The sequence below is a fragment of the Anarhichas minor genome, unplaced genomic scaffold, assembly GCF_050575085.1.
Source record: "Anarhichas minor isolate MPS153535 unplaced genomic scaffold, ASM5057508v1 ptg000040l, whole genome shotgun sequence".
Taxonomy (NCBI): domain Eukaryota; kingdom Metazoa; phylum Chordata; class Actinopteri; order Perciformes; family Anarhichadidae; genus Anarhichas; species Anarhichas minor.
In genome coordinates this window covers 16,000,903-16,027,636 of record NW_027466486.1, presented here as the reverse complement: position 1 = coordinate 16,027,636, position 26,734 = coordinate 16,000,903, and the positions used below count along the sequence as shown (strand labels likewise).

The window sequence follows — 26,734 nt, the reverse complement described above, 5'->3', positions numbered from 1 at the left end:
CTGTTTCCATTTCTGGTCAGTGTTTGTGTGTGAAACCTAGTGTGTGCCAACGAAATCACTCAGGCACTCACAGATCCATCACTTATTAATACCCATCGCCCTGCCAACACTTTCCTATTCTACAACACACATTCAAAACACTGCAATTGTCCCTGTGTGTGCAACCCACCTTAACCCAAGTTTAACAAAAACACACACAGCATTTCTCACATCCCAGGTCTTTATAGAGCACTCAGGCACACCCCTGCAGAAATCACAACAGCCTGACCAACAGCGTATATAATCACCGACATGTTGTGCTTCTTACATGCGTTATTACACTGTAATAAACGCATTGCGTCCGATTATCCTCTATGCAGAGACCCAAAGCCAAAACGTCCATTCAAAGACCTGACGATGTAATACACCTGCACATAGAATAAAGCACACCTTTAAAGCCCTTTTCCACCTCGATGGTTCTGTTGACAGCGGATACAGCTAACTTACCTCATTTACTTTTAAATATATTTAGACTTATAGCACACAAGGCTCATTGCTGTCCATCTGGTAAAGATTAAGCAACAGCAATAGTAATGATGGACGAATGTGGACTGATCAAATGATTGCAATGGACTACAGGTCAGCTGCGAGTAACGTTAAAGTTGGATATTTAAAGTTTGTTATAAAAAGCCCACGTCTCTGTTCACATACAAGGCAACTTTGAAATTGGTGATTTATTTTCGAGATGAGTTTGGTATCCACATAGGCACGGATACGCTAACCTGTTAGCGGCTTATGAATTATGTTTAACTTACCTATGACTATTCTAAGATGCTTCAGCCTCGTCAACACGTCCTTCTTTGGGTCCAACACTTTCTGTGTTGATTTTTTAACGTCCCCATGAGGCTTTTTAGAGAACATTCCTGGGGCTGGAGACACAGGAATGCGACGGTAGACAGCAAGGAGGTGCTAGCTGGGTAGCGACTTGAACAGCCTTAGCTAGCGTTAATCTTCAAATTATAACGAAAAAGCGCTGCTCCTAGATCATTTATTTAACGCCGTGCGGCAAATTAGCAGCCCTCCGCAACAGCGCGGAGCTTATCAATGCGTAAATGTTGTCGTCGCATTCTGTTTAAACTAAGACAAATCGGTAAAACGTAGCGGGGAAAAAGCATCCATCCATTGCAGCCGAATGCACCTCCCTTCCACAACAGTCCGCAGCCTGAAGGCTACACTAGCTAGTTAGTTAGCTCCGCTGTTCACTTAGAAAACATCATGGCGGAGGAGGGAGGAGGCAAAACAAAATAATAGATACCAGAAAAATCCAACGTCAACATGGTTCAACAATAAGCAAACTCTGCTTGTATCATATGCAAATGTTACAAAATTGCAATATATTTCTGACTCCAACTGCGTTTCCTATTTTACTGGCGCTAACGTTTAAATCGCATTTCGACAGTTGTGATCGAACGCTCAACCTCGTTCAAGTTACAGTGCTGGTGGGTAATGTAGTTTACAGTTGGTTGTTAATCCTTCAGTGACGAGAAGACTGGCGATACATAAAACTACAACTCCCTACACAAATAAAAGCGCCCTTCTAAAATTTGTTTTTAGCTTAGCTGGGACACACGAGTGGAATTGTAACCGAGGGAAAAAAACAAGTTTAGGCTTCTTTTTCTTTTCTTGAAACAATCTCGCAAACGCCTTGCACCTCCCCATCTCGTGAGTTATGGTTTAGTTTTACGCTTCTTCATTAATATATTTTTGTGACAAGTCGTGCTAATCTTACTTGCTAACTAACGCTAACTATACTGCATAGCTAACATGCTAACTTGATGTGTTGTCGTTTGTTATTGTTTATTTGTCTTGTGCAGTGATTAAAAAGGCAAAACACATCGATGTTGCTTGATTAACATTTCATATCTAATCTCAAGCAATAACGTTTTAATAAAGCAAGCTACCAAGAGGGGTTTACCACATTATTTCAAATATGATTTACCAAAATGAGCCACCATTAAAAATAAAGATTCATGAAGAAATTAATATGTATAAAACATGGTTAAGTTGCAATAGATTTTCGGTGGCTTCCCCGCATCACTACCTGCATTTGGTAAACAGCAATGGGGATAACTATAACACCGTTTCACTGTTGTTTGGTTAAATCTTTGCACTATTGTTTCGTTAGTTAATTTAATATTCTATTTTATTGTATATATTGTGCATTTTTATATTTCATATTTTTTTCTCTGTTATTTTGTATTGCTTTACCTATACCTATTAATGCTGCTGGAGCGAAAAAATGTCCCCTTGTGGGATTAATAAAGTAACCATCTATCATATCTGTAAGATATTACACAAATGGATGAAAAAACAGAAATTTGGAAATATTTCTGGAATCAGCTGCTCCGGGGAAAGACACTTTATCCATGTGTTCAGCAAGTCTATAATTATTAATAATCACTTTGAACCACCAAGTCATGTCAGTTGTCATACCTAAAAACTAAATGAATGCAATCAATATGTTATATCTGTTTGTCTGTAAAAAGAGCCTGACATTGTCTCTCTCTCTCCCACACCACCAGTCTGGAGCTGACTCGCTGCCATGCCAGTGCACCGTGACCGGGAGAAGAAGGAGAGCACAGCGGAGGAGATGGAGGTGGAGGAGCAGGAGCAAGAGGCGTCCAGCTCAGAGGAGGAGGATTCTGACACCTCCTCTGTCTCCGAGGATGGAGACAGCTCTGGTAAAAAAAAATAGTCTGAAACAGTAGAAAATGAGCATAACATTCGTATTCTAAGGATTTCCAATTAAAAGTAACATTATTTCAGTTTATGATTCTGACTTAAAGTAGTTCCTGTCAAAGGTTCGACTTGACATCCCGCACGCTATGAGTTGTCCGTCCTTGAGACACTGCTTGTCTGCAAATCTTTTATGGCTGGCAGACGCATAACCTATCAGAAATATGTCTTCCCCAATCCCGATTCATAACTTCATAATAATTAATCTAGAGGGGTTTGTGTGCTTTATCATTTTCCAGAAATGGACGAGGAGGACTGTGAGCGGAGGAGGACGGAGTGTCTTGATGAAATGTCCAACCTGGAGAAACAGTTCACGGATCTCAAAGACCAGTGAGACAGAAATCGATTCAGCTCATGACTTTAAAATTTTGAAACGTGAAATGTAAAGAAAAAAATGAAATAACTCATTGACAGGATCTTGTAGTTACACCCGTGTTTGTGCGCAGGTTGTATCACGAGCGTCTCAGCCAGGTGAAGAGCAAGCTGGGAGAGGTGGAGGCCGGCCGGGCGGCGGAATACCTGGAGCCTCTGGCCGTGCTGCTGGAGAACATGCAGGTCCGCACCAAGGTGGCAGGTAAACCTGGACACGCGGACGCACACGGCACGACTCGCACACTCCGGCCTCCTTTATTCACTCTTGTTGTTCCCTCTGCTTTCATCAGGCATCTACAGAGAGCTTTGTCTGGAGTCTGTGAAGAACAAGTATGAGTGTGAGATCCAGGCAGCGTGCCAGCACTGGGAGGTCAGACACACACCAACCACACACACACACACACTTTAATTACCTTCTGTCTTACTAAAGTTGTGTGTGTGTGTGTGTGTGTGTGTGTGTGTGTGTGTGTGTGTGTGTGTGTGTGTGTGTGTGTGTGTGTGTGTGTGTGTGTGTGTGTGTGTGTGTGTGTGTGTGTGTGTGTGTGTGTGTGTGTGTGTGTGTGTGTGTGTGTGTGTGTGTGTGTGTGTAGAGCGAGAAGCTGCTGCTGTTCGACACGGTACAGAGTGAACTGGAGGAGAAAATTAGAAGGCTGGAGGAAGACCGACACAGCATAGATATTACATCAGGTGACGCACACGCAGAGCACAGTCGTGTGATGTCATGCACATGCAACCTAAATACATTTGAACTACAGTAGCAAGAACACACTAGACGCATCCAGCACTGTGTGTTATATTGAATCCGTCCGTGTCTCTCTTATCAGAGTTGTGGAATGATGAGTTATCGGGAAGGAAGAAGAGGAGAGATGCTTTAAGTCCGGATAAGAAGAGAAGACGACCTTCAGTGGTGTCTGATATCCTTCTGCTGTTCATATCTCTGTCACTGTCCACACTACTGAGCATTCACGCTGCTTCTATAAATCACCAAATGTTGGTATCTAGATGTGTCCTTGTATTCATCTCCCCGTGGCGCCGTCCTTAACTCCGCTCACGCCCGTATATCGTTTACATGCTGCCCGACCTGGACGTCCTGGAGGACTGGACGGCTATCAGAAAGGTGTGCAAAATGTGGTGACTTTGTCCCACAGTGGCATTGCTGTGTGTGTTATTTAACAATAATAATGATGTGTGTGTGTGTGTGTGTGTCGTCTTCCAGGCCGTGGCTTCGCTGGGTCCCCACAGAGGGAAGGCCGACTCTGACAGCCCCGTGTTCCCGTTCAGACAAGACAGAAGCAGGCCCATTCTCAACTGCTGAGGAACACACACACACACACACACACACACACACACAGTCACACATTACAGAGCGCACTCAAAACACACGAGGACCGCAAACAGACGCACAATAAATACAAACGCATACAGCACACACACGCACACGGCAGCATTCACTTTCTGCAAGCTGGACTTTTTCTCCGAGTCGTTACTACAAACCCTTCCGCTAACAGCGACGCCAGTCGGTAAGCTGCCTCTTCGTGCTGACACACAATAAGGACTCGCAGGTTTGAATCCCTTTAGCGGACAGCAGGAGCATCGTTTCCACTGACATGGTAGTTGCCAGTACTTTTGTTCAAAAGAGTTAAACCTGTTTAAAGACTCATGTCTGCTGAAGCCACTGAAAGGCATTTCATTTCATTGTGAGAATTTCTTTGAGGAGTTATGGCGTGCTCCAGATTTGTAGATGTATCACTGGACAGTGAACTAAATCAGAATTAGACTGTTTTTCTTTTTCACGTTTTGGATTGAAATGTTTGAAGTCATCGCCTCCCAGAATGTGGTATTTGGTGAGAGGGCCATTGTCTTCACGCATTGAGGCACAGTGTTGTCTGAACTCCGTTTATTTGGATAAATTGAGTGGGAATGCGACCGAAATCTGTCTTTGTGTTTGGCTTTGATTGCAGCAGTGTCAGCAGACTTTCCAGCTGAACGTAGTCAACACCCAAAGTACACCGTCGCCTAGATTTGACAAACGACGTCATTTGACTGCTTGTGTTTCTTTTGTATGTATTTTACAGCCAGCAAGCTCCGTTATCTGACACGGATGGCGTTTAACTAACACAAAAAGTTTGTTTTTTTAGGAATTGTTAGCAGCACCAGCTGTTCGAGTTTTGCAAAACATTTAAATATGAAGTTTTATTCGGGAAAACCGCATTCTAACCAGGAAGTTCCAATCCGTACATGCTCAGTGACGCGGTCCAGGAGAAGGTCTCGTCTCACGGGCTCCTCCTTATTGTCTGTAATTGTAAACGTTGAGATTTTTAATCTTAAATCCAGATTGTTATTGACGAAGCTTCCGTTGACATGAGGAAATACACTATATATATATATATATATATATATATATATATATATATATATATATATATAACCTTGTGACTGTGCCATGAAATATTTAACATTTTTGTACTTTTTAGTGTTTCACGTGGATCCGTTTAAATGTCGTGCATGAGACTAATGATGACTTTTTTACGTTCTGGTGTTTTGAATAGTTAGGTGGCGATCATGCGCGAGTCGTTTCAGAGAGCACCCAGCACTGCCCGCCTTAGTTAAATGAATTGTTGCGACTTGTTTTTTTGCTGTGCGTCTTGCATCTTTTAACACTTACGGTGTGGTTGCAGTGATTGCGGTCGAGACACTCTGTGATGGCAACAATGAAAATGTGTGTGCGGTCGTGACCACGACAGAGTCAGTCGGTACATTCAGAAAGGAACAATATTTAAACTCTCCTGAACCATCTAAATGCAATATATGGTTCCAAATTGAAGGAGGCATTATATTTGTACTGGACACTGACATTTTAGGGCTTTAACGCCTCTTTCAAACCGCCAGTGGACTTCCGTCTCTCACCAGCTCTGTGCGGCGATAAGAGCGCAGCACAAACAGGGAGATTTCAGCAGAGCGTCTAATCGAGACCATATACAGTGTTCATAGGATATCTGTGCATTTTGAATATTTTTATTTTTTTCCTCACTAAACTCTGATATCAAATCCTATATTTATTTTACTGTAGACCAACAACTGAAGTATATCACTGCAAACTAGTGTCAGTCATGCTAACCACATTAACTGGAAGATTTCATAAAAAAAAATTAATAATAACTGAGAGACAAATGTAACAAATGACAAGTTAAAATACAGAGGTATCCCTTTAAAGCAGGTATCACGGTTACACTCTGGTCTTATGCATCTACCTCTTTAAAGTGAAATCCACGTTTGCATTACTGCTCATGAACGGGCTTCACGGCCACCCTGACAACAGTTGAATCCGTGTGCTGCGGTCTACTCGGCTCTGCAGATTTGATCCTTCCAATCATACCCCGCCGTTGAATCTTTCATAGATTAAACCAACTGGTTATAAAACGGTGATGATGAACAAGCTGCCATTTAACAATAAGGATTTCTTTTTCTTTTTTATCAGCAGAGGTTTTTGAAGATAAAGGATGTTAAATGTTCAAACTGAAATTTGTTGACAGTGTTTGTTAAATGCTGTGTCGGGTACATTCGTGTCTTTGTTGTTGTTGACGTGGGTGGGTTTTACAATTAAAAGTTGTTTTATAAGCACGTTGTGGTGTCTCTGTTCACTGTGTTGTTACTGTAGTGGTACAGTAAAAGTACTGTCAGTGGAGTCTGTAAATATTTTTAGCAAGTGATAACCTCAGTAATAAGAATGAAATATTTAGCAGTTTTCAATGATTGATAATGAGTGACTGCAGGGACTCATCGCTGCCTAGATCACAGTGTTCATAGTATTCTCCTAATAAATGACTCGATCACATGAAAGAGCATTTCTTCCTTTAGAGGAGCGAACTGCACATCATCTATTTCTCTAACGCAACACTGATCACAGGGTGCACGGAGAGAGATGATGTCATGGCATGTCACTTACATCATCAGTGATGTGGAGGCTGTAGGAAGCACTTCCTCTTCCACTCTCCCAAGCAAGGGCAGAGTTTACGGGAAGGACACAGAGGACATGTCCACACACACACACACACACACTTTCTCAGAAGGCAGTTTTGCACCCCTACACTTTTACTACTGTCTGAAAACTTTATATTTGAGAAGAAAAAACAAATAGGAGAAACTGACCAAGTGGAACCAGTGCCCACTGCTCCATTTATTTCATAAACCTTGTTATAAATTACACAGGGAGTCAATGGAAAGTATGGACATGAAGTATACAAGTATGAAAAAATGAAAATATAAATCTAAAATAGTATCTATTAAAAGCTTAGAGTCTAGTTTATAGAGGAGCTACATTTTAAAATCTTGAGCTCAATAGTTTAATAGTTAATGTTTTACTTTTATGTCTCCAAAAGTATGAAAGCATTCTTTGTAACATATTAACATAAAAACAAAAAATGATTTACTCCTCACTTTACACATCCTGCTTTGCTGCATCACCTTTATTGTTTTTGTACCTTCAGTAAAAATAACTTTCTTTTAAAAAGGTGTCCGTGTACATTTTGTTTGCCCATGACAGCTTTGTATTTAAAGCCTCCAGAGGCCCCGCCCCCAAAGTAAGATGTGGCGCTTCCAATTACCTTCAGAGGTCAATTAGTTAAATCAAGTTTATGTGTGACACACACCACTTCAGTTTCTTACTTATTTTTTCCCTTTCACTTCACCAATTCTGACTATTTCGAGGAAGTCTATTAAATAAAATCCAAATCTAAAAAATAAAAAAATCTATTTTAATTCCAGGTTGTATTGCAACAAAATAGGAAAAATGCCGAGAGGTGAATACTTTTGCAAGGCACTGTAATAACCCTGGAGAGGCAGAGGCCTTTGTGTGACTAACAGCATTAATGATGGCTCTGTTCAGTAAGCCGTGTACGTTTGCCGAATACGAGGACTCAGGAACTGGTGTGCCCGAGTAGAAAGGAGCCATCATTATTGTAATTAGTTACACCCATGGCTTCTCCTGCCCTGACATGTCTGATGTGGGACAAAGTCGGTTGTTTCTATATATCAGGACACATTTCCCTGTTTGCTAATCAGCCTTCCCATAATAACAGAAAAAGCTATTAACACGCTTGGTATGAAGTAAGTCTCGTTACCACCAACACTAAGGTGATATTCTCTAAATCAGTATAGATTGTATTTCCATGGATTAGGCAAAGTGTTGACTATTTAACAGGGATGTTACATCTTAAAGGATACAAAAAGACTTGTAGCTTAAATAGCATACATGCTAATTTATTTTCTGAATGTTTTGTTCACCATCAATTCAAAGTTCTGTCAATGAGTTTGGTGTGGTAGTTAGAGATCAATAAATACACATTGTGCTGTGCAATCAAGGTTACAATAAATTAAAGTATATTTTGCAATTACATATTTCCCATATTTAAACAATGCTGTTGCGTGTTGTACATACATCAATATAGAAAACACTGACAACTAACGAATCACATTCCAATGCTCTGTTGTCCTTGGTCAACAAATTGAACATGAACACATGAGTGAAATACGGAGATGTTGTCAATTTGACAGTCTTTATTCATCTGTTAATGATCACTTTTTACAAAATTCACATGGGTGTCATCTTCCCGGCTCTGAAGGCAGCCTCTCCTCCAGTGAGTCCGTCCAATCAGCGCTGTGAGTCACAGCCCACTGCAGCAAAACACAAGCGGCTACGATAAGCCACTTGTTTCAAGCCTAGACCATATACCATATACACAAGTCCCTGTAGCATCATCAAAAGCACTGTTTGAAACAACAGCTCTGTTGACGGCGACAAAGTCCTACGAATCCCACAGGGAAGCCAGGGAAATTCATTTATGCAATTTAATCCTATTTTAAGCAACGTTCTCGTTTTACCTCCGAGTTCAAGATCATGTCAGTTCAGACGCAGACGAGACAAGACCTGATCTGATTTAAGTGGAGTCCAATCTTGGTCAAAACCTACGTAGATGCTAAATTGCTAGTTTTATTTAAAATGATGAGAGCAGCAAGAGCCATTTGTCTTTCTGTGCCGTCGGGATGAAATGTTCACTGATGCAACACGTAAAAAACCCTCCGTTCTCTGCCACATACAGCATTTCTATATGCACACATTTCAACCTTTTGGTGCCATTAAAAACATTTCTGGCATTGTCAAGCAAACAAGAAACTGTCTGTGGTTCACATTCCACACACACACACACAGACAGACGTACAGACGAAGCTGCTGTGATCCTGCTGCTGACACTTTGACTCCGCAGCAACAGGAACTACTTCACAGGGAACATAGCTGGAGGATGATAGGGCAGAGCGAGAGTAAAAGAAAGGGGGGAAAAAGCTAAGTGACAGGATGTGAGCAGAGCAGAGAGATCGAGCAGAAGCAGACGGGCAGCAACAAAGTGGGCTAATGAAGGCCGATGGTTTCCCCGGCGCTAACGCCCCTTCATTAGATTCATCCCCCTGGCTAACATGTAGATGTTACAGAAAACACGACGATGGGAAACAGCAACTTGCCCATCCATCCATCCATCCATCCATCTACCGCCGAGTTCAACTCCATCACCTCGCAGCTCAAGCGGAAACCCTGGCGAGGCTCAAATGGCGTCCTCGGGCGAGGGCTCCTCTGGCGACTGGCTGTGCGGCGGGGAGGGGACGGACTGCTGAGGAGGGAGAGGACCCATGGAAGGATGTGGGAGGCCGTCGAGCAGAGGGGGGCGCATGGGGGGAGCGTAGTGAGGGCGAGGGGCAAGAGGCCCACCGGGAGGGAAACGAGGAGGGAGCATCATCCCTGGAGGGGCCCACACTGGAGAAGAGAGGGAAATGAGAAGAGAGCGTCAGGTTGACCGAGGACATTTTGAGATAATGTGGCACAAAGAGGTTGCGAAGATAGTCGTGACTGCTTACTCGGCATCATGGGAGGGCCCACAGGTCCCCTGGACGAGTAGAAATCAGGAGGCGGCGGGCCATAGGGGGCCCTACGAGGAAAGGGGCCACCCATGGGGCCCATCGGGGGAGCGCCCCCGATCCTTGGGTCAGCTTCAGGGGGAGTCCTTCGATCCCCAGGACCAGACTGGTGACGCAGATATGAAAAAAGGTAAATGGTACAGAAACTAAACACACACATGCTACTCAAACACACACACACACGCACACATCTCTTACTTCTCTGTGTTCCAGTTCACCGGGCCCGTGGCTGTTTTCTCTGTAGGGGCCATCTGCATTGAAATGAATGAATGAATGAATGAATAAATAGAGGAAATGAACAATCATGAACAAGATGGTTCATGTGTGTTGTCTGAATATTCACAAAAGTTTGCGTTCTGCTTTTTCATTTCCATTTGTTCGTCTGTATACAGTCCAACAGAGTTAACTACAGCAGGACAGTGCCGATGAGAAGGCAATGAGGTAACGACGCGCTGCTATACAGGTCATGGGTGACTCACCCGCCATGTCTGCAGGGTGAGGGAGTCCCGGGGGGAGACCCCTGGGATGGAGAGGGCCCAGAGCTCCTAGGGGAGGTCTCCTGTACATTGGACCTCCTGGTTCTGGGAACATATACCCTAAGAGACAGACACACGGTGAGATAGAAAGAACACACTAAGATTATCAACAGCTCTGTGTTCCTAAAGCTGTAAACAAGTTAAACAAAGCTCCAGCTTTGCAGCGTAATCTCAGGATCATGTGATCAATGAACACAGAGCTTCACAGACAACTGCAGTTTCCAGTTTCCAAACCTCAAAAGGCATTAAACACAACACACATGCAGCATCAACGTGCATTTGGCATGCACGTGCACACTATCAGACTTTGACTGTTGACTTGCCAAAACGCAGGTGCAACCCCTGACCTTAACCATGGCTGCGGTCCATTTTAATTAATGTTATGAGCTACACCTGTGCATTGACTGCTGCCGCACTCAAACATGTCAGCAGTGGGTTCGGGTTCCCAAAACAATGCCAGACGCAGTACCACGACGCCTTCAGAGCGTACGTGACATATCGACGTGTATATGGTGCGACGCTGAGTTTTAACACAAGCATGAGTGATGGTATAATGACTATGACGAATGGTGGATGACACAACAAGATTTGTTTCCCTCCACAGTAAAATAAATCGGAATCTTCGATATGTTCATAGGCTGGTCAGGTTGTGTGAGCGACGACCCGCCAGACGTTACTGATACACTCTGTGCTTTTCTCTTTGTCTCTCTCGCACACACACCTGGAGGTCCTAGGGGCCCGGCGGGGCCAGGAGGTCCTAGTGGGGGGCCCCTGCGATCCCTCTCCCATGTCGGAGAGATCGAGCCGCTGTCTGAATGAGGACCTCCGCTCTGCTCCAGCTCTCCTTGGCCACCTGGGGGCTCCACTGGACCACGAGACACTGCGGAGGAAAGGACCCCCAGGGACAAGGGGGGAGAGAGAGGGAGAGAGAAGGAAGGGAAGAAGCAGAACCAATTGGCCAAAAACAAAATATCAGACAATTAGGCCAGAATGAGTGTGATTGTAAGTCGGAGACAAAGAGAAACCGTCTTGTCAATGTGAATGAACTGATGTGATTTTAAGACATATCATCACGTTGCACTATTCTTCCCATTCTCTTTCCAGAGCGCTAACAGCATGCCAGCATACAGGCCGTGCTACTGCACACCTTTAAGCGTCTACAGTTGATCATGCTGCAGCCAGCTGGTCATCTCCAACATGCTGCGAGCGTTTACTGGTCTTATCTGGTGGAGTGTGCAGTTACAGCTGTGTCTATATACGTGTGTCTATATACGTGTGTGTGTGTGTGTGTGTGTGTGTGTGTGTGTGTGTGTGTGTGTGTGTGTATACCTCGAGGAGACAGTCTACCAGGCGGTCCATCCATTAATGTAGGAGGAGAGAGAAAAGCTCTGGTTTCAGATGCAGGTCGACCCAGAGGAGATGGACCGTATGGGGACCGTTCAGCTGAAAGGGTGGAGGGTAGTTTGGTGAGTGCAAAGTCAAGGAAGTCTGCAGCCTACTGCTTCCAGGCTGGGTTCCGGTGAATATGATGCGAGTTCAATAATGCACGATTTAGTTTATATGCGCGTGTGTGTGTGTGTGTGTGCTAACCTCTGAAAGGCAGCGGTCTGGCCAAGCTGTCCAAGTCGAGGGCTTCTAGTTTAAACTGTGTGTCTGTCAGTCTGTGAACAAACACAACTAAAGTCAACACATGAGAAACATTTGCTGGACTCCAATATGTAATGTATACAGTATATAAAAACAACAGAGAGAAACATAGCAAACATTTCTATAGAATTCAGAACTAGTGTATCTTTGAAGTTACACCACAGTTGGTGTCATGAGCCACAAACATGAATATATTCTAGGGGAGTTGCAGGTCTGTTTTTTTGTGTTACTGTGTAACTTTGGGGAACTATCTAAAGGAACTAAAACACCAAAGTCACACAATAACACCAACAAACTAACCGATCGAGGCGGAGGTAGGCTCCAGTGTTCCGCAAGATGAAATGACTGTTTCTGTCAAAGGAGTCTGGTCGCTTTGAAGCGAATATAGAACGAAACTGAAGGTGACTATGGAGTACCTCAGACCACCCCAACTTCAAAGCTTCCATACTATCCCTTTAACCTCTTGTTAATGTAAGTTAGGCGGTCAGTTACTGTCTGCTTACTTCTGTCTAAAGAGGCCGTTCTCTCTCCTGATGTCCGTTAGTTCTCTGTCTGCTGCTCGGGCTGCCAGCTGCAAAATCAAGCCAAGATCAGAAACATAACATGACGGAAGTAGATACATATGGATGCAGTCGAGTGCACAACATCAAGATAAGCACTCATAAAGTGATCTAATGTCAGAGCAGATGCGCGTGTGCTGCAGTGACAGGAAAATAGGAGAAAACAATAACAGCCACAACTGAATCTATTTGCCTATCAAAACAAAAAAGAATACTTGATATTTTCTTTATTGGACTAACCCAGTTATTGTGAGCCTTCTTCTCGTGTGCTGATATTTGAGTCTGGTAAGACTGTTTGGTTTTCTCCAGCTCCTCCTCCATCTCTCCCGCTCGTTGTCTGAAGGGAAAGGTGACATACAGGTGAGACTCTACGGGTGTTTCCTGTGCTCACAAACTGCCAATGTGTTGAGGTGACAGGGAGCAGCTACCTGTAGTTGCTCAGCTCCTCCATGGCCAACGCAATGTTTCTGTCCGCTTTACTTAACTTCTCCTGCTTCTGCATGCGCTCCTTCTCCTCCACCGTCAGCAGCCTGCAAACGCACACGTTCATCAACATCTGCTAGAGCTGGCTTTTGCTCTTTCAACTTCTCCGCACCTTTAATCCTCGTGGGCCGATTACCTGTGTAGCTTGAGCTCGTTCTCTTGGTACATTTCTGTCATGATGTGGAGTTTCTGTTGTAATCTTTGGACCTGTGGAAGACGAGAAATTAATCCGAAAGCAAATAAGTGTGGAAAAACAAAATAATAAATAAAATATCACACGAATACTTGGTAGAGGGCAGCTACCTGATCTTGGTACTGCCCAGAGTCTGACTGCAGAGATGACTTCTCATTGACCAGCTCCTTGATGCTCACTAGAGGGGGAAACAAAAGCACACACACACACACACACACACACACACACACACACACACACACACACACACACACACACACACACACACACACACACACACACACACACACACACACACACACACACACACACACACACACACACACACACACACACACACACACACACACTACATCAGTGACACGTCTCGTCTCTACGCTGATACCATGGAGTGTGTTCTGTATTCCAACGGTTGACTCACCTTGCAGGTCTTCTTTTGCTTTGACTTCATCGTTCAGTTTGGCAAACAGTCTGTCCTTGTCTTCATCTACAGCTTTGAGGTCTGCGTTCAGCTACACGGAAACATACACACACACACATATCAGTAGGCATTCAGTTTCCAAACATTCCAGTGTCATTAACACTGCGTGCCTTTTTTTCCATTAAATTAAAATACCTTAGCAGCGTAGATGAGTTTCTGGACTTTCTGGAGATGGCCCTGTGTGTCCAGAACTTCCCCTTTTCCATTTGCCTCTGCTCTACCATTGGACGTCTCCTTCTCTCCTCCCTCCTCCTCCTCCAGGTCTGAATCCCAAGCTTTCATCCTCAGCAGCCGATCTGTCAACGACTGGAAGCGTACCCGTATTTTGGTGTCAAGCTCATTTCGGACAACACAAAGTAATGTAACTGAAGCCTTCATCGATTGCATCAGTTTGCAGCCTTCTTCCGTGGTATTTCTCGGGGTTCCCGTTATTTGAAACCGAGGTGCATTACACAGCATCTAGCCACAACATACTGTAATGAATACTAGAACCGACCGTACCGTTAAACGCTCATCCTTGTTGGCCACATCCTGCAGCATCGTGCTGTGGGCCACCTCACACCTGCTCATCTCTGCCTCCAACTCACTCACTCTCTCTGCCCAGCCCTCCACCTGCTGCCTCAACTGCACGGAGAAAGAGGGGGGAGAGGTAAAGGGGAGGATGAAGTTGTAAAGAGTTCACTCAGAAAACCATGAATAGAGTATGTGATTGGATGGACTGAGTGGAACAAACTGGCTAAGCTTTCAATTCAACCATGCAAAAAGTAAAACCGCCTCGCTTGCTACCATGTGGTTGCAGGTGTACAGCATCCTACCTGAGCGTTGCTCTCCTGCAGCAGTGCGTTCTCCTCTCCGGCAGTTTCCAGATTCCTCTGTAGTCTGTCACTGTTCATACTGTACACTTTCAGAGTGGTGTGTGCCTAGAGACAAATAGGCAGCGACTCATTTCAAACATGGCGGCACAGAGCAGAGGAGGGAAAGATGAAGCAGGAGAGAGGAGAGGACAGGAGTGTGACGGTAACGAGAAGAAGGGTTAGGTAAAGGTACCTGCTCGTCCTGTGACTGGAGGTCTCTGGTTTCTTCTTCAGTGGTTTTCATGCTCTCTTCAAGCAAAGCTATCTGGAAGGATAACCAAAAATAAATAAATATATATATCAATATCACACTAATGGATTCCCATTCCTATCCAAATATCATTCTTGACAGATGTTACAGCTGGTATTGTTGGTCAGAGTGTGTGTGCTCCTACCCTTCTTTCCTGCTCTATCCTTTGTTCTCTCTGCTGGTCCAGTTGATCTTTCAGTTGTTCCAGATCCCTATCCAGCTCCCTCTTAGCATGTCCTAACTGTCTGGCTTTGACCTGGAGGAGGTTCAAGAGACAGCAAAAGAGTGAGAGAATGTGGCGGGAACACGAAAGTCAGGCCACAGAGGTAAAAATGTGAGAAATCATTCATTCAAATATCGTGAGGCAGTTACATTTTTCAAGTTTTCACAGTAAAGCGGCTTCCATCGATGTTTCTATTATAAGAATGTCTCAAATAACAACATGACGCCATTACGGGGATCGCTTGTAGTGATGAATCTACAGATGATTCTCAGCTGATTCTGCAGCTCTCCTCTGCTTTACGGAGCTTCATAGTGAGTTTCAGCTCTTCGGTCCACAGCTCTACTCGTCTGTGTCACTGTGTCTCTCATAGTGTCGTTTGTGGCCGCAGCAGGCTGCTGTTTTCAGCAAACAAAGCTCTAAAAACCCTCTGTGTACACTACCTGCTCAACACCAAACAGCAGACAGACACAGTAAGAGACTATCCTGTGAACATAGAGGAGCATTTAGCAGCCAAAGAGCCAGATATTACCCTCAGGAGTAACACAGCATGACATGACTCAAAATTAATAATCATTTTGCTCCATAGCGGCTGGATGTGTGAACAAGCAACTGTTTGCGGTATCAACTTGATAGGTGATGATGTGTCAATGTTGTGTTCACAGCTGGTTTCTGCTGCCCCAAGTGGACAAAGAAATATCAGTTAATGCTGGTTTAAGACAATTGGGTAAAATGTGCAAACAATGAAATACCTTGAAAATCTCAGTGGATTTCTTGGTAGAACCATTTAAAAGAGTACTAACTGAATAAAGTTACATCTTATGAACAACAATAGACACTGTGCAGAAGCTCTTTTTTCTCTCTGCCTTACCTCCAGATGTTCTGTCCTTTGAGTTTGGGCCAAGACACCACTGTCCCTCAGCGTGCTCTCCAGGTCATCAGACTGCAAATAAAACACAATGAGGAAATACATCCGAGCAGCATGACAAAAAGTGCCTTTCATCAGGATTCAAACGTATGTTCATAACCGTCTTTAATAGCTTTGCAATGGGAGAGTTTCACCCCGCTTCAGACAACATGCTTAAGACTGGGCATCTTCTAATTCAGACCATCTTCATGCCATGGAAACATATCATATGAATTTGGCCTCAGTTGGAACCACCGCGTGTTGTGTGTCAGTAGTCAGTCAGCACTGGCACCAGTACCAACCTCTTGTTGACATTTGCTGAGAGTCTCAAGGACTTTACACTTCTCGTCCAGCAGCTCCGCCACCTGCTCAGCCATCCTCCGCTCTTTACCTGAAGAAAAAAGGGAATCAAAACTTATAAAAGACATTCAAATCATTGTCTAACATATTTCTGCTGAATGGTTGAATTGGCCGTGACTAGGAGTGTTTTATTTCTCTCAAGTCAAAAAAATGTGATATTAAGGAATAAGTGGTGAGAACTTACTTCGATACATTCTGCTTTTGACCTGTGAAGAAATGAAAACAACGATAGTTAAGGGATTAATCGGTTGATAGACTTGCCGACTGCAAATGGAACAAGTGTGGTCTCTTTGTGTCTCTATGTTTAAACCAACACTACCATCACAATTTAATATACTGCATATACAATCTGTGTGATGTTGATGCGTATAACATACATGGCTGTGTACTTACAGAGCTATAACATCTACAGGTGAACAACAGCATCGTCACCAGCCCCACCACACCGGAGACGATGACTGGTTCCCATGGCACCCCGTACAGGTCTGGCCCGGGTCTGATGTCATCAGGCAGAGACGACACAACCTGAAGGAAGAGGAGAGATCCGTTTGTTTTAGGAGCTGCTTTCAGCTAACACGAGGTGTGAGCCTCGTAAGTCCGGGAACAACAATTGGTTGGCCTTGTGAATTGACACAATGGGATCTTTACTGTGGATATAAGAATCAGCTTCTCAGTGCTGACTGACTGACTGCAAACTAGTTATAATGTGAATGAAATGAAACATTACAGATAGTTACATGCAGCCTGGCAGTCAGAGAGCAAACAAACAGCTGTTGCTTCTGTAGGTAGGGCTTCTTATATTTATCAAACGAGCCAAACAACTGGCTTATTTCATCTCCAAGTAGTAGTTGTAGCCTTGACTACTCAGACTTAACAGTTTCCTACACAGCTGTTAATTAGAAGGAGTAAGATAGATAGTACGTTACCAGAAATATAAATAAAAAACACCTTTTAGATTACAAAAAGCATGAAAGCACAAAACCTGATCAGATATACAAATGGTGCTATTAAGTAACAAGCTAACGTTAGCTAACTATTACTAGCTAACTTACTAGCTGAACAATTACTAACACATCTGAAAAAAACGACTTATAATCTGAATGTAGTCGTGACAGCTGGTTAACAGCACTGGCTCGACACAAGTGCAATCAAACACGAGCTGTACAACATGTAAATGATGTACTCAGCAATAATACCGAGCTGTTTTCGATAGCTTGACAATCCGTTACGTTAAGTCAGCTAGTTAGGGAATGCTAACGAAACCTGCCACATAACGTACATCCTTCACTCTCTCCACGGCGATACTGTAGTAAGCCTCCGCCGTCGCCTGGAAGTCGACCGCTTTGCTGGCCGACTGGTCGCTTGCCGTATGTTCCGCCATTTCCGAATTATCTCATTTGCTTATTATTCTAGTGATAGCTGTCATTTAAAGAATGACATTAGGAAAACAAATTGTAGCCGTCAACCGGGCTGGCGGCGATTTCACATCCTATTCACAACACCGACGCTCAAGAGTGGACCACGTCACGTTGCACGTCGTAGGGGGGGCAAGATGTTGCATTCTCTCTGTAAACTCCTCGTCTAGATTCCACTAGATTAGTTCTGCTTCATAACGTGATATCAACTAAATTAAAATATATTTGAGGTATTAATTAATACACATACATTGATTTGAGCACTCACAGGGTCATGTAGATATATATACACCTCCGCCAGTGTAAATGGTTCACTCGCAACGTCACGAATTGTAGAATGCCACACTGGCACATCGGAGCACTTTTAAAGTGACACCGACAGAAACAGGTGTCCCTACACTCAAGGCTCTGACGACACCGAAATGCAAAACTCTCAATGTCGTTGAGTCTTTGATAATCTCCCGAATAAACAACATTATCATTTAAAACGTAGCACATAATGTTTTTACACAAATGCCATATTTCTCAAGCTGTTTACGACCATGTGTCACGTGTATTGAGTTACGGCAGGGTCATGGTAATAACAAGCTGGTCCAAGTATTACATGGGTGAAAACTCGACTCAGTCAGCAAATGTTTCAAAAAGTACTCACCGACCTGACCTCGTTTTTGTCCATTTGAAACTATCACAAGACCTTTGAAAATATTTGAAACGGTTTGCCTGTAGAGAAGGTGGGTTGCCAGCTGGCTCAAGGTGTGTAACAGACCCCAGCACTCAGGAATGTGAGTGATGATGACGGAGCCAAAGCCAGCCTGACAGCTAAATGTCCAGAGGGAGAGTCAGGTCGACATGACACAAGTTCCGTCTCTTAAAGAACCAGACTACACAGTGTGTTGACACTGAAAGATCAGCTGTATGGACCACTGAATGTTTGTCAGAGGGTCAATTCCAACACCCTGTACACAAAGATCAAAATGTAGCCATGTATAGGCCATGTGATACATGTGTACTTTTAAGTTACCAAACATGTTAAAACTGGGCTAGGCAAAATGTCTGACCAAACAAAATGCACCCTGCTTTAAGCCCCAGTCATAATGTCTGTGAAACAATGTTGTGAGATGGGGGAAAAAACAGTAAAAGAACATATTTAATTTAAAAAAACTATGCTAGTGTTTTTTAGTTTTTTTTTTTTTTTTTTTTACATTCGACTCTTTTCACCTGGGAAGAAGTGAAGTTTTAGATTGCTTAAGAACTGTGCTCCAATGATTTTCTGTTAGGATTTAAATAAAATGTTATGTCTTTACTGCACATCTTGTGCATGATGAAACACCCCCTCTCAAACACACACGTTATCTCTGTTAGTGTTATTTAATGGTGTTTGGAACGGACCTGAAAGACGACGTAGAGCGAAGAACAACCATAATGTGTTGTAGCTGTGTAGTTAGATGTCACATGACAAACATATCGTACTTATATCTTTGAGCGTTTAGTGACAGTGGAGCCTACATCCGGCCTCCATGGAGTCCATTTATCTGCAGATAAATCTTACTTGCACAGTAAGCCATATGAGGAGCTCCCTCGCCGCATGAACATGAGTGGTTGAGTCTTCGGCGATCTGATGAGCAAAGTCCAGAATTGGCCTCATTACCCCTGGAATTAGATTCACAAACATATTGTCACAAAGGTATATTATTCAAATTCAACTCAAAGCTTTTATCTTTAATGAATTAATGTGCTAGTGTGAGACTAAATAATGTTCTGCATGCCATAATGTTCCAGGCTGTGTGTCGCAGGAGGAATGAGGATGCAGCAGGCCGCGTTGCACTCCTTTTTAATATCTTATTACTTAATATCTTTGAATCCTCCTTGATTTAGGGATACTTGAGTCATCCATACCTTCCAGGGGCTGTGGTGATGCTGACTGAATGTGAGGACGGGACTCAGGGGGCACTCTCTCTCCTTCACTTGTTTTTCCCTCCTCTCCCCTCTCCTCATCCTTGGTCACCCTCTCTTTTGCTGTGCCTCCACTCAGTCGTCCATCTTTCTCTTTATCCAGCCCCACCCATTCATCTCTTGGAGTGTTGCTATCTAGGCCCACGGAGGAGTCCTCCTCAGCGGGCGTCTCCTTATCTCCGCTTTGAGTTGAACAGGATTCCCCGACACAGCTGGCCCCGGCTGCATTTAACAGGGAACACACATGCAACTCTGAGTGAGATCATAGCAAGTCAAACCCATACTTGAATTCAAATATCAAAGTAACTTAAAGAATATCTTTGAGGCCATGAAAATACTTTGCTGGTTTGTGCTGCTGATGTCTGATTCACCTGTGCTGAAAGTCTCTCTCACTCTTGCCAGCAGCGTTTCTAGCTTCTGAAGTGCGATGAGCGTTCTGGTCTTTTCCTTGTCCTCCCTTGGTGCGTCCGCGAGCCTCACACTGGGAGCCACCAGTGCCTCCTTGTGATAACCCAGAAGTCTCTCTATATCCAGCAATATCGAGTCGTCGCCATCGGGGTCATCGGTCGTGGTTCCCACGCTCCCTAACACGTAATCCAGAAACTGCAGCTTGTGTCGCCCGAAGAGCTCCGTCAGAACGGTCAACTCGTCTGCGCTCATGTGGGCGAGGAGGCTCTTGTGATGTTGGGTGAGGGTTTTAGTCTGGAGTGGGCTTTCTGCGGGGTGAGAACGGGTCTGCGTTGGGGATGGAGGTGATGTCTGGGTCTCTGCGACAGGAGGAGAAGGCTGCCGTGACAAAGTGATCGGAGAGTCTGAGTGCAAATCCTTCACGTTAACCTGACTCGAATCAGTGGTTGAATCCAGTTCTTTCACAGGAGGGGGAGAGGTTTGTACCTTGGATGTCTCGCCTGTGTCAGAACCCAAACTCGGTGCAGACTCTTTGGATCCCTCAGTTTCGGTGATGGGCGATTTGAAAAAGCTAAAGGCGCTTTTGAAAAGGCCGAACGATCCTCCACTTCCAGGCTCTCCTGTCCCTATATCGTGACCATCAGACGGAGCAGATAGCACAGCCGGGCTTTCAACGGGGTCAACGGACAAAACCGGAACCTCCATCCCGCCGTCTGTCCTGAAATCATCATGCTTAGCGTTCATCTCCCTCTCTTCCCTGTCAGTGTGCTCCTCTGTTACTATCTTATGATCAGAGTGTACTTGCTCTGTTTCCTTCTCAGGGGAAACCCCTTTGCTGATGGTTTCAGAGTCTCCAAGCTCCGTGTTGTGGGCCTCACTGGAATGCAGCTGATCATCTTCTGTGTTCTCAGTTGTCTGGCCAAGTGAAAGTGGATTAGTGCTCTCACCTGAATGTGGCAAACAATTGTTTTTCCCCTCGTCGGCCATGGTGCCATCATCTCTTTTCTCTTCCTTTTCTTCCTCCACCTGTATTCCATCCTCATCCTTCTCCAGGCCTTCAACTGGTACCGGCTGACTCGCTCCTGTCCTGTCTGCTAATATTTGCTCATTGTCGGCCACTGGATTTTGCTGTCCTGTCTCCATTGCCCCTTCCTCTAGTGAGCTCAACATATTTGCAGGATCATTTCCATCTCTGTCCCGCACAAATCGGTCTTCGCTAGCTTCAGAACAAAGCTCATTGGAACATTTAAGGGTCACGTCTTCCTCTTTGTTCCTCCTCAAACGTTCCACATTCTCCATCTCCTCAACCTCCTCTTTCATTTCACCCCTGACCTTTTCTTCCTCTCTCTCCTCCTCTTCCATCTGTGGGTTTTCGGTCCGGCTCTTTTCAGTCTGCGTGGACGGTTTGGAGAACACAGATTCCGAGCTGTTCTCGTCTTGTGTCTCTTTCCTGTCGCTCTCTGGCTCTGGACTGTCCGTGTCTTTCTTAGCATGAGGTAAAGAGTGGAGGCTGTTTTCCATCTCTTCCTCAAAATTAGACTGTGCTTGTTTTTCTTCACCCTCTTGTTTCTTTACTCCTTCTACCTCCTTCAACTCCTCCCTTTCCTCCGCTTCTTTCAATTCTTCTACCTCCTCCTGCTTTTCCTCTTTTAACTCTTCTATCCCCTGCTGCTTCCCCTCTTCCTTTAACTCCTTAACTTCATCCTGTTTCTCCACTCCCTTTAACTCCTCCTGCTTGTTCTCCTCCTTTATCTTCTCCATCTCCTCCTTCTTTTCCTTTCCATTTGAATGCTCTTTCTCCCCCTGCTTTTCCTTTAACCCCTCCATCCCTTCCTGTTTATCCCCTTTCTTTATCTTCTGCCCTTCCTTCTGTTTCTCATCTTCCTTTATCTCCTTCATTTCCTGCTTTTTCTCCTCTTCCTTTATTTCTTTTACTTCCTGCTGTGTCTCCTCTCCCTTCAACTCTTCTACTTCCCACTGCATTTCATTTTCTTTTGACTCCCCCACTTCCTCAGTCTGAGTCTCTGTTCCAGAGCCGATAGCTGACTTGAGACCACTTTCATTCAAAATGTATTTCTCTAACTCAATTGTCTCAGTTTGAACTGGCTGGAGGTTGTTTTTGTCGCTATCTCTCTCAGTTTCTTTAACAGTTTCCTTTAGCTCGTGTGCATCACCAACACTTTGAGTGGACCTCTGTTGCATATGTGGAGACACAGAGTCCTGATCTGCAGTGTTTTCAATCTCTGTTGCGCTCTCATTGGTGGAAAGCGTTCTTCTGTCCTCCTCTGAGGCACTTTCATACGTACTGTCAGTACTTTTGTTAGTAGAACGGGATGATCCAAACTCCTGAGAGCTGCCCTCACCAGCCTCCCCCTCCTGTCCTATCTCACCCTGAAGTGTCTCTGTTTCTGTGCTATCAATCATAGCTAGTGAATCTGAACTATCATCATTAGTTTCTACACTGTGAGAAGGTAGAGGCTCATCCTCATTGGAGACTGGTTCATTTCTCTCCTCAGCTGTGCCCGACGACAACAGAGGCTGACTCTCTCCGCCGCCTTGACTTTGTTCTGCTGAGTCATCAGTCCGGGTCGTGGAAATGTCTGGGTGAAGGACATCTGTCTCTGCATCATTCCCTTCACCTTCATGACTACTCGCACTGATTCTAACCGCATCGGTGGATTCTTGTGTGTTATCAGTCTGATTTGGGATCCCGGCCCCTTCCTCAACCGCGTCCTCTGTTTTGTCCTCCTCAACCTCGCCTACAGATTGCCCCACGGAGTTTAAATTCAAATCCACAGTCCCAAAATTGATGCCAGATTGTGTAAAAAAATCCTGATCATTGCCACTTGCAGTGTCACTCTTGTCTCTTCCTGCCTCTCTGTTATTAACCTCAGCCTCACTTTCTATTGATTTGGATATCTGATGATCTTCACCCTCCATTTCTGCAGATTTCTCTTTCTTGCGATCGTCTGAAACATTGTCTTCCTCTTCTTCCTTACTGCTGTTGAGCATTGAAGACATTCCACCTTCAGTGTGGGACGTTTTCTCTAACTCGGTCTGAGTAGAAATGTCTTCTAGGTCGACCTCGGATGCTGCATCTTCAGGTGAGACACGATCCTTGCTGCTGTCTGAAGTACCTATGTCGTTATTATTGACTCGGATCTCTGGTGGGACATTTTGATCTTTTGGCACTTCTTCCATCTCTGATTCATTGCCCGTCTCTGTCCCTACCTCTGTCGGTGCACGTTGAGATTGACCGGTATTCACATTCTCTGAGCCTGTCGGATGTTCTAAGGTTTTGTCCTCTTCTGTCTCCTTAAAACCACTTCCTGCACTCTCATCAACTTCCCTCTTGTCTTTCCTAAAACCTAAAATGTCCCCGATCCCCACATCAAACCAAGAACCAGACGCCGGCTGTTCTTCCTCTTCCTGGATTGTCTCCTCGGCCTCTCTTTCAGGCGTTGTCTCGTGCCCTGACTCCTGATTGGTCAGGCCGAACCCCAGCGTGCTTGACAGTCCGCTTCCCAGCCAATCCAATGTCCCCTTCTCTTTCTTCTCCTCTTCGTGTAATTGGCTGCCTTCCAGGTCCAGAGACATCCTCCTACTCCTGAATCTCTCTGCTGGTTCTTCGTCATCGTCTCTTTCTTCATCTCGCTCTTTTTCTGCCGTTTTTGTCTCTACTCCAAAGCCAAGCCACCCAGTCATGGCTGACGTAAAAGAATCTGCATTTTCTGTGTCTTCTTCTCTACTTTTCACAGCGTCGTCAGGTTTTCCCTCTCCTCCCAACCCCAGCCATCCTGTCACGGACGAAGCTACAGAAGCTTCGGCCTGCCTCTCTGTTCCCTCGTCTTTTTTCCCTGCTTCAGCTAAACTGCCGGCTTCTTCCTCTTTAGCCAGACCTAACCATCCTGTCACTGAAGAACCGAGCCAGGAGGAGGATGGGGCAGACCCACCTTGTTCCCTCAGAGCCGCAGGAGTCTCCCGCGCTCCCTCGAGTGTCCCGGCACCGCCGTCGCCAGCACTTTTGTTTTCGTCCTCTTCTGCCGATGTGCCGTCAGCTTCCTGTGCCGAAACTGCAGAGGGATCTTCAGATGTCGAAGGACTTTCAGCGCTAGTGTCATCCGGGTATGGAGATGTTTGGGTGGTTTCTGACTCCTGGTTTTTCTGATCATCATCAGCATCACCATCCAAATGACTGGAGTCAATGGGGTAACCAAACTCATCCATGCAGAAGAAATCAGATTTCTGAATGAAGAGAGGAAATGAGGAATAACAGATTCAACATTACTACTATAGGTATATATATATATATACTACTATAGCAACTACTAATTTGGGGATAAATACTGTACCATATCACAGTCTACCATTCTATTGTATTTGATAGCAACCATGTGCTTTAGTCTTTATGAAAGAGAATGATTTGATCAACGCCTATAATCTGAAGAGATACTGAAATCAAAGCCTATTCACCTGTGTTTCCACTACTTTCTCCATAGCAGCGTAAACCAGCTCCTCTTGCGCCGCTTCCTTCGGGAAATAGCCGAACTGTTTGTCAATCTGAAAGCAAAAGGAAGCAGAGTTCTGTAAAGCCACGGCAGCGTTGTGGACGAATGGAGGGAAGGAGCACACGGCAATCAAGAGGAGAGGGAAACGAGAGACTGACAAAGAAAAAGTTTCCCGCTTAGTTTTAGGATCCTCGGCTATGAATGCAAGTATGGCTAAGTGATGCTAATGACAATAATAATGTTGTTAACAGCTGTAGGCCCATCAGAAGAGAGGCTTTGACTGTGAGCCTGATTAGCACACAGAGACTTTGTACAAGAACTCTTAGAAATTCAGGAGGATACTTAGTACTACACAGCATGGTTAAAAAGGGGATTTCATTTCTGTTATTTTTAAATCCTGACACATTCTAAGCTAAGGGTTACGCGTCTGATTGAACTATAATCTTGTACTCCATCATAATGAGAAGTACTTACAGTCCATCCAACTCATTCCATATGCTTCTCCTAACACGCTTGTGCTTCAGGTGTACATTTATGTGAAACACTCCACAGTATAAAAGAAGGTAGATTCACATTGATTCATGTCTTTGCTTAGCTCAATGCAGGAGTGGGTTTTGGAGCATTTGTCAGGTCACCAAGGTTTAACAAAATCCCTGCGAGGAATGGTGTAGTGTGGGTCATTACTTTAAGAAAAATAATTTACATCTTGATCAATATTATGTCTGAAAAGCAGAGCAGTTCTTATACAGTGGATGTGTGAAGTGATTACAAAATAAAAGACTCACAGGTAGGTAGTGATGTTGGGTCAGCACATAAACATGTTAGTGTTTACAGTCATCCACTCATTCCGTCTGTTTTCATACATAATTACACCGTTATATAAATGAACTGGAGTGCTCTCACAGACAGTTGTTGTTTATCAGGTACAGTGTTACCATGCCTGAGCCAATCAGTGCTGAGAACCCTGAACTCTCTGTATTATAATCAGGACTAATGTCTTCAATCTAGAACCTCACACGAGGGACTGTTTGAATGGAGAGAAAGAGATGGAGCTATCAGACTCACACTGCCTGCCCAGAGGTCTTCTCTCTTTCCCGTCAGTTTGTGGTAAACAAAAATGGTGTCCCCTCGTCTGAAGCTCAGGAAACGGCAGTCCTCGCCATGGTGGTCCCTGGTGGCCTGCACTCTGCTCATCAGGCCTGCACACACACACACACACACACACGATTAATAACGATTAAAATTAACAAACAAAAAAAAAACCACAGATTACCATCGTAAAGAAAGAAAATACAGACTTAATTAGATAGAAACCACATCATAAACTCCAAGATAATAATTTAAAACTTACTTTGACACTCAGAATCTCCACAGATCTTGTAGTCAGACAACAATCCCAGACTGAAGTGAGGTAAAATCACAAAAACTATGCCTGTACCCCACAGGATTTTGCATGCCTGTGAAACAGCCATTATTGTTGTCTTAACAGGAATGAATCAAGAAGAAATGTCCATACTAACTCCAAAAGAACTGCGGCCAGTTGTGCTGGCAAGTGGACATTGCCTGTAAACTGTTGCTGTCATGAATACCCAATGGTAAGTGAGAGCGCTGAGATAAGATATAAGGCGAGCCTGAGGATAATCATTAACATACAAGAGCTGTTTAGCAATACAGCATTATCTGGACACTGGTCAAAGGTTTTTGTTATATTTTATTTCAGTTCAATATTACAGAGGAACTTCTAAAATGGTCATTTCCCCGTGGACTCATTTTTTTAAAAACATGGCAGCTGATTATTATTTTGGTCAGACTACGTCGTGGACGTTTTGTGGACTTCAGCCTTTCT

At 44.3% G+C, this 26,734-nt stretch overlaps 3 protein-coding genes across 10 annotated transcripts in view; 1 reads left to right on the top strand and 2 right to left on the bottom strand.

Moving 5' to 3' along the window:
* ralgapa1 (Ral GTPase activating protein catalytic subunit alpha 1) overlaps positions 1 to 1,249 on the bottom strand; it is a 64,577-nt gene extending 63,328 nt beyond the window's left edge. For 2 of the 7 annotated variants that reach the window (XR_012958996.1, XM_076107506.1), the window contains exon 1: positions 795 to 1,244. Coding sequence is in view for 6 of the 7 variants with exons in the window: in XM_076107506.1 (XP_075963621.1) it covers positions 795 to 900 (106 nt within the window). In the remaining variant the exon portion in view is untranslated. Of the gene's footprint in view, positions 1 to 794 lie in introns of all 7 variants that reach the window. The other 5 variants (XM_076107508.1, XM_076107509.1, XM_076107510.1 and 2 more) reach the window with 3 other exon arrangements.
* A 312-nt stretch (positions 1,250 to 1,561) lies between these two features.
* brms1la (BRMS1 like transcriptional repressor a) lies at positions 1,562 to 6,768 on the top strand. The gene is made up of 9 exons (XM_076108631.1): positions 1,562 to 1,701; positions 2,562 to 2,720; positions 3,015 to 3,105; positions 3,222 to 3,349; positions 3,438 to 3,517; positions 3,738 to 3,834; positions 3,972 to 4,061; positions 4,200 to 4,264; positions 4,364 to 6,768. The coding sequence occupies exons 2-9, from the start codon at positions 2,582 to 2,584 to the stop codon at positions 4,460 to 4,462; spliced, it is 789 nt and encodes a 262-aa protein (XP_075964746.1). The 5' UTR covers positions 1,562 to 1,701; positions 2,562 to 2,581; the 3' UTR covers positions 4,463 to 6,768.
* Positions 6,769 to 8,378: 1,610 nt separating this feature from the next.
* Positions 8,379 to 26,220, bottom strand: mia2 (MIA SH3 domain ER export factor 2). Of its 2 annotated transcripts, XM_076108626.1 has the most exons (28): positions 25,954 to 26,220; positions 24,854 to 24,940; positions 20,344 to 24,625; positions 19,916 to 20,194; positions 19,569 to 19,669; positions 16,998 to 17,129; positions 16,789 to 16,810; positions 16,547 to 16,635; positions 16,209 to 16,280; positions 15,263 to 15,373; positions 15,061 to 15,132; positions 14,829 to 14,933; positions 14,515 to 14,637; positions 14,149 to 14,319; positions 13,954 to 14,044; positions 13,643 to 13,710; positions 13,476 to 13,546; positions 13,285 to 13,386; positions 13,097 to 13,193; positions 12,800 to 12,867; positions 12,240 to 12,310; positions 11,979 to 12,092; positions 11,371 to 11,529; positions 10,593 to 10,709; positions 10,312 to 10,364; positions 10,054 to 10,219; positions 9,713 to 9,952; positions 8,379 to 8,820 (listed from the first exon to the last, which is right to left on the bottom strand). In XM_076108626.1, the coding sequence occupies exons 1-27, from the start codon at positions 26,080 to 26,082 to the stop codon at positions 9,744 to 9,746; spliced, it is 7,161 nt and encodes a 2,386-aa protein (XP_075964741.1). In that variant the 5' UTR covers positions 26,083 to 26,220; the 3' UTR covers positions 8,379 to 8,820; positions 9,713 to 9,743. The 2 variants fall into 2 exon arrangements, with proteins under 2 accessions (XP_075964741.1, XP_075964740.1); XM_076108625.1 differs by having other exon boundaries at positions 8,379 to 9,952; positions 25,954 to 26,216.
* Between the last annotated feature and the right edge of the window lie 514 nt (positions 26,221 to 26,734).

Coding starts and splice junctions, on each gene's coding strand:
- brms1la (XM_076108631.1), top strand. CDS start 2,582: ATGCCAGTGCACCGTGACCGGGAGAAGAAGGAGAGCACAGCGGAGGAG. Junction 3,106..3,221: donor TTCACGGATCTCAAAGACCA/GTGAGACAGAAA, acceptor GTTTGTGCGCAG/GTTGTATCACGAGCGTCTCA. Junction 3,518..3,737: donor CAGCGTGCCAGCACTGGGAG/GTCAGACACACA, acceptor GTGTGTGTGTAG/AGCGAGAAGCTGCTGCTGTT.
- mia2 (XM_076108626.1), bottom strand. CDS start 26,082: ATGAGCAGAGTGCAGGCCACCAGGGACCACCATGGCGAGGACTGCCGT. Junction 20,195..20,343: donor GAGAGAGACTTTCAGCACAG/GTGAATCAGACA, acceptor TGTTAAATGCAG/CCGGGGCCAGCTGTGTCGGG. Junction 13,194..13,284: donor GAGGAGCTGAGCAACTACAG/GTAGCTGCTCCC, acceptor CTTTCCCTTCAG/ACAACGAGCGGGAGAGATGG.